The sequence below is a fragment of the Lissotriton helveticus genome, chromosome 1_1 (assembly GCF_964261635.1).
Source record: "Lissotriton helveticus chromosome 1_1, aLisHel1.1, whole genome shotgun sequence".
Taxonomy (NCBI): Eukaryota; Metazoa; Chordata; class Amphibia; order Caudata; family Salamandridae; genus Lissotriton; species Lissotriton helveticus.
The window spans coordinates 1,429,277,566-1,429,289,789 of record NC_136057.1 but is presented as its reverse complement, the minus strand read 5'-3'; the positions used below and the strand labels follow the sequence as shown (position 1 = coordinate 1,429,289,789).

The 12,224-nt window shown below is 45.7% G+C and overlaps 1 protein-coding gene across 1 annotated transcript in view; it reads left to right on the top strand.

Moving 5' to 3' along the window:
* LOC144764166 (A.superbus venom factor 1-like) overlaps nt 1-12,224 on the top strand; it is a 1,132,054-nt gene that overhangs the window by 540,288 nt on the left and 579,542 nt on the right. Inside the window, exons 23-24 of the mRNA XM_078650288.1 lie at nt 6,101-6,304; nt 7,493-7,568. Of these exons, the coding sequence (XP_078506414.1) occupies nt 6,101-6,304; nt 7,493-7,568 (280 nt within the window). The remainder of the gene's footprint in view (nt 1-6,100; nt 6,305-7,492; nt 7,569-12,224) is intronic.

The window sequence follows — 12,224 nt, the reverse complement described above, 5'->3', positions numbered from 1 at the left end:
TGGACAGTGCCTGTGATGATTTTTTTGACAGCACTAAGGGCCTTAGAGCGGCTAGACCTAAAGGCATCCAGGGGTTAACTTGGTTTTAGTTGTGACAGCTGAAGTCATTTACCAGTGGTATCTAAGGACTCTCATCTCACGTTGAACAACAAGTACACCCCTACAGCTCTTGACCGCCAAGGTAGTGATGGCAGAACATTCCAAGGCTTTCTCCGGAAGATGACATGGGGTGAAAACTCATAACTCAGTAACACACATAACACCATTTAAAAATGACACCTGCATAATCGTTATAACTCCGCCACTTTAAGGAAACAGGAATATAAAGAAAGGGTAGTCTGATCTGTAAGCAAAATGCAGAGTGGAGCTGCAGGGGCTCTTGGAAGGGGAGAAACAACAGCAAGGCCTCATTAACATGCAAATGGTCTTTAAAAGACCTGTGAAGTGCTCGGGTGCGGCTGCTTGTGTGCCCAGGAGGTCTTATCCACAGGCTGCCACACACAACTGGGGGAGGGGACAGGGGGGGGGGGGGGCTGAAGCCCTTTGAGTTCAGTGGGTGTTGCACGCCTGAGTCTGAGGGCACAAAGAGAATCGGCATGGAGCGAATGGATAGAGGGCACGAAGGGAGCAGACATTGAGGAAAGGGGCAGTCTCAGGACACGAAGGGAGAAGTCATGGAGGAAAGGGGCAGTCTCAGGGCACGAAGGGAGAAGGCATTAAGGAAAGGGGCAGTCTCAGGGCACGAAGGGAGCAGGCATGGAGGAAAGGGGCAGTCTCGGGGCACGAAGGGAGCAGGCATGGAGGAAAGGTGCTGTCTCAGGGCACGAAGGGAGCAGACATGGAGGAAAGGGGCAGTCTCAGGCAGTCTCAGGGCACGAAGGGAGAAGGGATGGAGGGAAGGGGCTGTCTCAGGGCACGAAGGGAGAAGGCATGGAGGAAAGGGGCAATCGCAGGGTACAAAGGGAGCAGGCATGGAGGAAAGGGGTAGTCTCAGGGCACGAAGGGAGTAGGCATGGAGGAAAGGGGCAGTCTCAGGGCACGAAGGGAGCAGGCATGGAGGAAAGGGGCAGTCTCAGGGCACGAAGGGAGCAGGCATGGAGGAAAAGTGTTGTCTCAGGGCACGAAGGGAGAAGACATGGAGGAAAGGGGCAGTCTGAGGCAGTCTCAGGGCACGAAGGAAGAAGGCATGGAGGGAAGGGGCAGTCTCAGGGCATGAAGGATGAAGGCATGGAGGGAAGGGGCAATCTCAGGGCACGAACGGAGCAGGCATGGAGGAAAGGGGCAGTCTCAGGCAGTCTTAGGGCACGAAGGGAGAAGGCATGGAGGAAAGGGGCAGTCTCAGGGCACGAAGGGAGCAGGCATGGAGGATAGGAGCAGTCTCAGGGCATGAAGGGAGAAGGCATGGAGGGAAGGGAAGTCTCAGGGCAGGAAAAGGAGAAGGCATGGAGGAAAGGGGCAATCAGGGCACGAAGGGAGCAGGCATGGAGGAAAGGGGCAGTCTCAGGCAGTCTCAGGGCACAAAGGGAGAAGGCATGGAGGAAAGGGGCAGTCTCAGGCCATGATGGGAGCAGGCATGGAGGAAAGGGGCCGTCTCAGGCAGTCTCAGGGCATGAAGGGAGAAGGCATGGAGGAAAGGGGCAGTCTCAGGCAGTCTCAGGGCACGAAGGGAGAAGGCATGGAGGAAATGGGCAGTCTCAGGGCACGAAGGGAGCAGGCATGGAGGAAAGAGGCAGTCTCAGGCAGTCTCAGGGCATGAAGGGAGAAGGCATGGAGGAAAGGGGTAGTCTCAGGGCACGAAGGGAGCAGGCATGGAGGAAAGGGGCAGTCTCAGGGCTCCAAGGGAGAAGGCATGGAGGGAAGGGGCAGTCTCAGGCAGTCTCAAGGCACGAAGGGAGAAGGCATGGAGGAAAGGGGCAGTCTCAGGGAACGAAGGGAGCAGGCATGGAGGAAAGGGGCAGTCTCAGGGCACCAAGGGAGAAGGCATGGAGGGAAGGGGCAGTCTCAGGCAGTCTCAGGGCACGAAGGCAGAAGGCATGGAGGAAAGAGGCAGTCTCAGGGCACGAAGGGAGAAGGCATGGAGGGAAGGGGCAGTCTCAGGGCACGAAGGGAGAAGGCATGGAGGAAAGGGGCAGTCTCAGGGCACGAAGGGAGCAGGCATGGAGGGAAGGGGCAGTCTCAGGGCATGAAGGGAGAAGGTATGGAGAGAAGGGGCAGTCTCAGGGCACGAAGGGCGAAGGCATGGAGGAAAGGGGCAATCTTAGAGCACGTGGGGAGCAGGCATTGAGGAAATGGGCAGTCTCAGGCAGTCACAGGGCACGAAGGAAGAAGGAATGGGGGAAAGGGGCAGTCTCAGGGCATGAAGGGAGCAGGCATGGAGGAAAGGGGCAGTCTCAGGGCTCGAAGGGGGCAGGAATGGAGGAAAGAGGCAGTCTCAGGGCACAAAGGGAGCAGGCATGGAGGAAAGGGGCAGTCTCAGGGCATGAAGGGAGAAGGCATGGAGGAAAGGGGCAGTCTCAGGACATGAAGGGAGAAGGCATGGAGGGAAGGGGCAGTCTCAGGGCACGAAGGCAGCAGGCATGGATAGAAGGGGGAGTCAGAAGGCACGTATGGCGATGGCATGGACAGAAGGGGTAGTCGGAGGTCACGAAGAAAGGAGGCATGCACAGAAGGGGCATTCTGAGGGCGCGGGGGCAGGCATGGACAGAGGGGCAGTCAGAGTGCAACAGGAAGTACACCCGAGGTCGGGCTTACATCCCCACCCACCCTTCCACCGGTAAAAAAAATGGGGGGGAGCCATGGCCAACTGCCAATTAGGTCAAGGGAGCCACGGGTCAGAAAATTTTGGGAACCACTGCACTACAGCAGCGACAAGGCGTCGTCAATTTGACACATGAAAGGCACAGGAGCACGGTGTCCACCAAAAAGGCTCTAATGGAATGAGTCTGGTTCCCCTCTCTTGACAACATGGTCAAAGCCACACTTCGGGACTGTCCTCAATGTCAACTGGTGGGGTGAGAGGAACCATGCCTCCCTTTACAAATGTCTGCTCTACCAGACAGTGTGTGGTGACAGCCATTGGCTTATTTGGCCCTCTAAAATCCGGCAAGGTCATCATCATCATAATGGACGAGTACTAAAAAGTCCCCATTGCGCAACAAGTATCATCAACAAGAGCGACCACCATCAAACCAGTCCTAGATGAGGCCTTTGCTGTGTGTATCCCTAAAGTAGTCAAAACTGACAATGGCCCTCTATTTAATGGACATGACTTTGCAGAATTCACAAGCCACATAATTTTCAGACACCTGAAAATCACTCCCATGTGAGTTCAAGCCAATGGGATGATAGAGAGGTTTATGACTACACTAAAGAAAACCGTACAGCAGGCAGAAATGACCGGGTGAAATGTTCAATTTACCCTAAATGAAGTACTACAAGCATAAAACCAAGCCTCATAGAACCACCAATAAATGTCCAGCCACTCTAATGTTTGGAAGGACATTGCGTATCAGAATACGAATCATGGACACCGCAATGCACGCAGGTCCTGAACAACATGATCACGCCATTTAGCTGCACCAGCAGAAGAAGACAGGACCAAGAAAGCAAAAATGAAAGAAAATGCAGATGCTAGCTGGAACGCAAGACCACCCAACAGTCAGAAAGATTGGGTGCTAGCCCAACAAGAACAAAAGGCGAAAATAGATAGAGGATACTATGACCAACCCCTGCGAGTAATAAACCATAAGGGGACCTTGGTCACAGCTGCATCTGAAGACAAGAGGATCACGCAAAATGTCTCGTATTTCAAGAAGTGTGACGCAGCAGCTAGTGCCCTAGTGGAAGAGTCAGAACATGACCCTGCTGACTCAAGTCAAGAAGTAAGCAGCCGTGAAAAATTGACGTGCCCTCAAGCCTGAAGGAGTCAAAAGAAGCAGACCCTCCACGCCGGTCACAGCGAACCACTCGGCGACCCACGCGGCTCATTGAAGAATTGTGAGTAGAAGTGGACACTCAGCATTTTCTAAGAAGGAGGCAGAAGTAATGTTGACATAAATAATTCACAAGCATAGCGCTAGGACCATGCAGGATGCAACAAGGATGGTAGAGGGAGGCAAAGTGAGGGTGGAGATCCGGGGGAGGGGGCGGGGACCAAGGCAGCAGAGAATATGAGGTTGGAGGGAGAAGCAGGGAAATGAGGAACATTAAGAAATAAAAAGGCATTAACCCTCACTCATTGTGTCTGTCTTTATTATCAACACGACAAATGTGGTGCACATTCACAGTTTGTGAAACCAGGCCCAGTGTCTCAGAACTTGAAATCATGGGGCCAGATTATGCAGACCTAAGATTACTGGGTCTAGAATTGTGAGAATTGTGAGTGACAAAATGTCACACAGAGTTGCCACTTTGAGTGTAATGCCTTCTTCATAATCAGAGCCAGCCTATATTTAATCTTGCAATACTGCTCCAAAATTGGTGTAACTAGGAGCCCACATAGGAGTTCGCAATCAGTATATGGGGCAGTGCAACTGCTGCTCCTTCACAGGAACACGTGTGAAATATTGTATGAAATTGACAAATATATAAAAGTACCCCAAACACAGTAGCAAACCTTAGTAAGTAGATTTATGTGCTTTCCGTGAACAAGGCCGGAGAGTAAAAATACATTGCAGAATAAATAGTTTCAAATATTGGCCACTCATAATAACTATATCTTTTGAAATATGTTGACCCATTTTAAGCTAAATCCAGCTATGGTCCTACAATGTATTATGGTAGCTGAAGTACTACCATATTTGGAAGCAAGTACTTGATAGTGGGAGTCAGTGCTGGTTAAAATTTGTTTTGGGAAATATTTATACATGCTCAATATTGTGTCAGTCTAGGTTTTCTCAGTCTATATTTTATAGCACTCTTGTTTGTGTTCCTATTTTAATGAAAAAATGTTGATAGATGGAATGCTTGAAATAGTGAGTCCCGTTCTGACCGTGCAGCTGGAATCAAGCTATACCTGGCTAATGACCCCTTGTTGGGGCGAAACCGGTCCTAGATTGCTTGTATTGCTATTCAGGGTGGAACTGGCTTTGCAGATTGGGTTGAATTGTTCCCATGAAGAGCAGGGCGTAGGCTGATTTGTATGTCCCTGGGTCTGTCATGGTGGGTGAAAAACAATGGATCAGGATGTGGCCCCTAGCGATTGCCAGTGACTGAGATTAATTCAAGCATTCTGTGTATCATCTTTTTGCTGTTATAATTATTTAATGTTAGCACACACAGTTATGGAGCCAACCAATAGACTGCTGCATAGTGCATAGCATCTCAGTCTATAACAGTTTCTAGGTGGAAAATTATTTCAATAGGTAAAAAACTTGTCCCTTTCCTTTTTACTGTCTAAATTCATATCAATCTGTATAGAGCAATATAATTGTATTCTTCCAGAGAACTCAAAAAAGAAGCTCAGTGGACGGTACACTATTCTAGGGCTCCTTATAGCAAAAAGGCAAGTTGCAATCCACTGGATAAGTCCTCGGGCTCCAACGAGGGTGGCTTAGGAGGCTGATGTGATGGAGTGGGAGAGAGCAGAGGAGGTACACTTGAGAAGGACGAGAAAGTACTCCAAAGCACAGAAGACCCTAGCCGCTTGGGCAGAAAGGACTTGGGGCCTACTCGCATACACATGTTCCCAAGGGGGGAGCACCGCAGATAACAGTGGTGGGTGGATAGCACCCAGACAAGGAGAGAAAGACTCACATCCCGAGAGATGGCGATCTGCCAGGGACTGTCATGTTCAGACTGACTCTGTTAGCGTGATCGATCCATTATGGAAGACATTGTACCTACAATGGAAGCTCGGGGAGGGGGTGGTGGGGTGATTTGGGCGTTTGGGGCTTGGTATTCGTTCAGTCTATGTCAGTGATGATTGGATTGATTGGCGTTCTTGTAGGTCAGTTGCAGATGAATATGCTGCTCTCCCTTATGTATACGCTGCCTCTCATGACTTGATTAAACTGAAAATAGAGATTTTTTAAAATCACTCTGTACAGAGTTGGTGCTGCATTGAAAGATGCATTTTACTCTGCCTTCTTATTTTTACCAGGAACCCCCATCACACAGCTGATCGAGAAATCCATTGATGGGTCAAATCTTGGGCATCTCATTGTGGTGCCTCGCGGCTGTGGGGAGCAGAACATGATATCAATGACCCCGGTAGTCATTGCAACACACTTCCTGGACAACACCAGACAGTGGGAGACCTTGGGAGTGGGCCGTAGAGCTGAAGCCATCAAGAACATTAATCAGGGTGAGCAACAACCGCACACGAGGGCGCATTGAGGAAGGTTTCTGTGAGTTACAAGTGGTGCATTGCAGAGGAGGTCTGAGATTGTGTCAGTGTGGCAGGAGGTCTGGTAGTTAAAGGCTCTGCAGTGCATTACACATGAGCTTGGCAGCTGTAGAAGTGGGTTACAACTTAACATTAGCCTGTATAGAAAGTGCCTTGCTACAGGACACCTGCATATGATTGTTATTTTACTATTTAATTGGATACTTGTAAAGTGGAATCTTTCACCCTCAAAGGTGTCTTGGGGCAATGAAACAGAAGCACCAAAGAGGAATACCTCTTGCAGATCATCCCCCTTACCTAAGCTTTGTTGTCATAAAACTAATCTTTATGTTTTTCTTTTAATAGTAAGATAATTGACATCTGATTATAATAACAGAGGGAGGGAGTTCTCCAAAACTGCACCTCCTAATCTGAATGATCTACCTCATCACACACATTTAATTTTAAACGCGGACTTAAACAGCTTTGAATATTGTGTGATTTGCGGAGTCAAAGATAAATCAGAGTCAGATGAAAGCTTTGCCAGCCAGCAGAAACACATCGACCTCCTGTTCAGGAAGGTCACGGACCAGCAACCCATGGATTTGTGTAGATTTTTGTCCAGAGAATTTCAGGAATTCAAGGTTTTAATTTCAGCCAGTTTGTGTTCATCCACCAATGCACCTCCTCTACTGACGAAGAAAGAAGCAAAGTCCCTGAATCCTCCTCACTCTCAAATATTGAAATCAATCCAAGTATTAGATGAATGTTTGTGAAGTGCAGAGTCTTGTCTATGCCACAGATGAGCCAACGGAGTGAGATAAGGATTGCACAGTAGAGCAGAAAGAGAGTAATCCTCAGGAACTCCTCACACAGGCTCAAATCTATCCATTAATGTTATGGGGTTCGAGAAAAGCAATCTTTTTTATTTAAATCTTTTTATTGGTTTTGACATAAAGAAAATAAAAACAAAGAGAAGCAGTAAAGGAAACACCAACCACTCATGGAAACTAGGACGTTGTGTACTTCCCACCCATTGAAAAGTAATTTTAGCACACAATTCAATGCCACTGTAGTGTGAAGTAGGTTTAGTGACAAATTGAATGTGTCTGCAGAGCAGATCTCACTGTTCCTAGTGAACCTTGATTTCAACATTTCCTCTCTTAGGTTACACACAGCAGTTGACTTACCGCCAAGATGACTCTTCTTACTCTATTTGGAAACACGTACCTGGAAGTACCTGGTAAGGTGAACACCCGCATCAGAATGAAATGCTGATTCATAATTATATTGGCACATGTAAGATTATTTGCATTAATGTAGCCTCTATTCAGAACCTTACTGTGCCCCTGTGCTCCCCACTGCCCCATTAGCCCCAACACAGCCTGAAAATGTTCTGTTGCATACTCCATCCTCCATCCTTCTTCCTTTTCCCTTCTAACTGTTGCTCTCAATCTGCTTTGGAGGCATTATTACATTTCCCCAGCAACTTTCTTCAAATGTGGGAGAGTTGCGTCCAAGCCTTCCATTTATACCGACCCGTCACTGTTTTGAGTGCTGTGCCGCTAGGAGCTAACATACCCCCTGGAGGATTTCTTAATCTGTGAATTCCCACTCAGTGTCTGAGTGACTCCTCTTCCTCTACTACTTATTCAGTCTGTGACACCCACCTCACCCTGGGATTCACCCTAACCAGTGACTTTCAGCTAGACAAACTTAACTTATAGCTTCTTGTTCATTCACATCTCATACTTTTAGTTGGGAGCTCCTATCTTTATGTGTACTCCCCTCTATAAGAATGACAAACAATATGTCACTTGCTCTACAAACTAATCTCTTCCCAACACACCAATCCATCCCCATTATTGTTCCTACATACATTTGTTTTTCTTCCCAACTGCTACTGACAATATGTACTGTACAATGGAGATGGTATACACATATCCTGAACCCCTGTATTCAATCCGAGTTGATCTTTTTTAATTTTGAAATTGTAGTAGGTGTTTCTCTTTTTACCTTGCAGGCATCTAGTAATTATAAGGTAAATACAATATATTGTGTAAAGTTTTACCTGTTGCCTGTCCCAGAATGCATTTATTGCAAAACTTTGCATGAATTTGCAAGTGCTCAGACACCTTTGCATCATCTTTGTGCTACATGACCTACCAAGTAAGAGAATTGGAAAAACTTGAATTCGCTGAGCGGTGCCTCTTAGGTTGTGAGGTAGGAACCCTCAGTAACCAGGCTCAGGATGCAGGAATTAGCAGTTAAAGGGGAGATCCCAGCACAGCAGGAGTGAATATAAATCGCTGTCCCAGTAAAGACAGAGAAGTGCTCCTCAATTCTGATAGTCTTAGATGCTGGGAGTGGGAGCTCAACTGTGGCACCAGTTATGTGGTGCTGTAGAAATATTGTGTCTGAGTGGTGTGGAAGCAGAAGAGGCGGCGTCAGAGGGTGTAATTATATTTTATTGTTAGTTGGTATTGAAAATAACTCTTCAAGTCCTAGAAGTGGAGTGGAGACCAGTTTGCATTTATGATTTATTTATTTGTGCTTTCAAATGATTTTTATGATTGATTGGAATCCACTTTTCAATGTGAATCCCGCAAATCTACCTGGAGGGTGGTAGAACTGCTCTGAGTAGCCAGCGTGGGCAAATATGGCCCCCAAGTGTTATCCTCAAGTATCTTAGAGAAATAAACCAATGAAAAATGGCATTCCTTCCCTTCGAGCAGTGGCTGCTGGTGATGTTCGATAGTGGTGGACGTAAATGTTTGGTATGACTTTGGTATGCCTTTTATGTATTGAGCGACGCGGGCAAGCTTAATGAACAAACGTGGAGTCGAGGTTGGACCCTCATCCAGAGAACAAAATTGAAAAAAAGATTGGCAAGTGGTGCAATTTAAAGAGAATTAATTTAGTGATAAAGAAAGGCTTATAAAACAGTGAGAACATATAGTTTAGAAATATTAAACACATAAAAAACTGCCCTATATCGTACTGCATTAATATGTTCAGCAGTTACGGTAATGTGCAAATTGTACAATACAACAACTTTAGCCTTTTAAAGTGTGTGCTTGGCCAGAGTCTTGCAATGCATACGGCATCAACTTTAGAAGAAAATGCTCTAACCAGGCTTCGGGAAGGACCCATAGCTTCTGATTGCAATCAGTAATATAGAAATATGTGAAGGCAGGTCTTTAAGTGGGATGAAAAATGTGAGGACTCTCAAAAAGGGAACATGTAAAATACATTTCTGTGATTCTCATAGTGTGCTGCTACCTAACCGGTATTTTGGATTCTCTCTGAGATGTAATTGCATCCAGATACATAACGAAACAACTGACCTACACCTAAAACGACAATTGGCTTTGTCAATGGTTGTTAGCTGTTTAACATAAATGAGTAACAACATGGATTTGTTATAATTAACCTTTAAAATGTTTCAGTTCTGAAATGTCAATAGGTTTGAGGCCTGTGGATGGAGTTTTGGCCTTTAGTTATGTGTGCTTTAGGTTAGATATGTATGTCCTTATTCTCTACACATCTCGTCCATCTGCACATCTTCAGCTCCCTCTTTTCACTCTTCCCCGAATGAACTTCCTTGCATCTCCTTCACTTCACCACTTCCAAACATACATTGCACTGACCGCACATTTAAGCAATGTATTTACTTTTGGGTTTTCCCAGTAAATATTTTGTCATCTGTGCACTCCCTTAGACACACGCAATTGCAATTACAACTGGAAATACATGACCATTGTTCTGTGTGGTCTGCAGCGGGGCCAACCTGCTGACAGGCACAGGAAACCCTTTTGCGGCTCTATACGGAGATATTGATCGTTGACCATTGTTGAACATCGCGCACCTGCCAGGATATCCCCCTTAAGAGGATCGATCACCATAAACACAGACATAGAAATAGGAGACCGCCTCCCTCTTATCTATCGGGACAACGGACCCCGTTTTTCCTGAGCCTCGAGGATTTCTTGCCCCCACACCATTTAAACAGGAAATGCTAACCTGAGATGACTATACTGCCTCTGATCTGCCTACAAACTTTGAGATTGATTTCCCTTATCTGCCGAAGCTCAGCCGCATGTGATATAAATTAGTGAAACATCCCAGAAGTTCACCTAAATTGTGGGAGAACGCCTAAAGTCCATCTGGACCTACCAATAAATGAGTCTAGGTCGCAGAAACTGTTGTGAACCATAATCCATGTAATACGGCTCCTCCTGTAATCGAGACCATGACCTTTTGTTTCATAGTGTTTGTTCCCCCTCCCCACGGTACCTCCTGGCCCTGATGAAGGTGTGGCCTGACCTGGCCGCTTCACCGAAACGCGCGTAGGCGTCTATGGCGTTGAAGACAGTGACCCTTAGTCATCTTTTGGATCGGCCTTTTCTCCATCTGATCTAGCCCTCCTGTATTCAAAGTGTATTTCCACCTGACCTTCTATTCAGTCATTTGTGTACCACGATTTGGTTTTTAATTAGAACAATGAAGTATGAATGATGTTGTATGACTGTGCCTTGAGTGAGGATTGTTGAGGTATGTGTGGTTCGTGTGGGAATTCACATTGAATTATGACTTATTTATGAATTGTAATTTTGTATGATAACATTTTCTAATCTGTTTACTAAAGATTAAATCAACTGCACCTCTGTGTGAGCTAAATGATAAAAAAGAAAAGATAAAGAGAAAAACGAACTCTATACAAATGTTGTAATTGTCTAACTTGGCACCGCCCACTGGTCCATTAGGATATTTAAGTACATGGGACCCTAGTATAGGGCCCTTTTATCTACGGCAGGGTCTTTTCTTTCTTGTAAGGCACTTTGCTTTGGCTTCAGGGTCAGCATCAGAGGTCTCATTTAAAGCCCCTCAGAAACACCAGGCATGGGTCAAATGCCTAGATGCATCACACAGAATTGCAATCGCAAACGGTGCGAATCGCATTTTTCGGCTGTTTGCGAATGCAATTGACTAATTTGGAATGCATCATGCATTTCACAATTTTAGGAATCGCAACCATGTTGCGATTTCTAAAATTGCGATTGCATTTAAGAAATCGCAATTAGAGATTTCTTAAATGCAATGCATGATTATTTTTAAATTGCGAATTCGCAGTTTGGAAGGGGTAAAATAGCATGAAATTGAACTTCATGCTAATTTACCGAAAACTATCAAATATGCACAAATTGCATTTTTGGAAGTTTAAATTTACACACACACATGCCCTTGGGGCATGTGTGTGTGTAAATTGTATTTAAAGTTACATTTCAGGGGTGCAGGGAGGGGTTCTTTGGACCCCCCCACCCGCACCCTTTAAATTGCATTCACATTTTGCGAATTTCAATTTGAAATTCGCACAATGTGATTGCATTCCCATTCATTCCTATGGGCCTTTTGGCCCATAGGAATCAATGGGAAGGGTTTTCCTTAATTGCGATTCGCAAATTGTGAATCGCAATGAAGGAAAAATACCGAATCGCAAAAATAAATGCGAATTGTTCATGCATTGCCGTTTGCGATTTCTAAATTGCGATTCCTTAATTTTCGCAATTTAGGAATTGCAAACGGCAACAATGATGCATCTACCCAAAAGTATGCACTGAAAAAAAATACAGAGAGAAACACATGATTAAGTAGCTAACTCTTGAAGAAAGTAAGAAAAGGTAAAACTTGAAAATAAGAGAGGAGCTAAATCACTGGCATGCAGTGCCTTAACGTTTTTTAACACATTGTTTGTAAATCAATCCATGTTTTTGGCATTAATGTTAAGAGCATGAATATAGGGCCAGCTTTAATGTCATAAAGCAGATAACCGTCTGCTGTAAGGACAAATCTCCCAATTTGCGCTTGAATCGGATATTAGGATTAACTTCACAAGGGA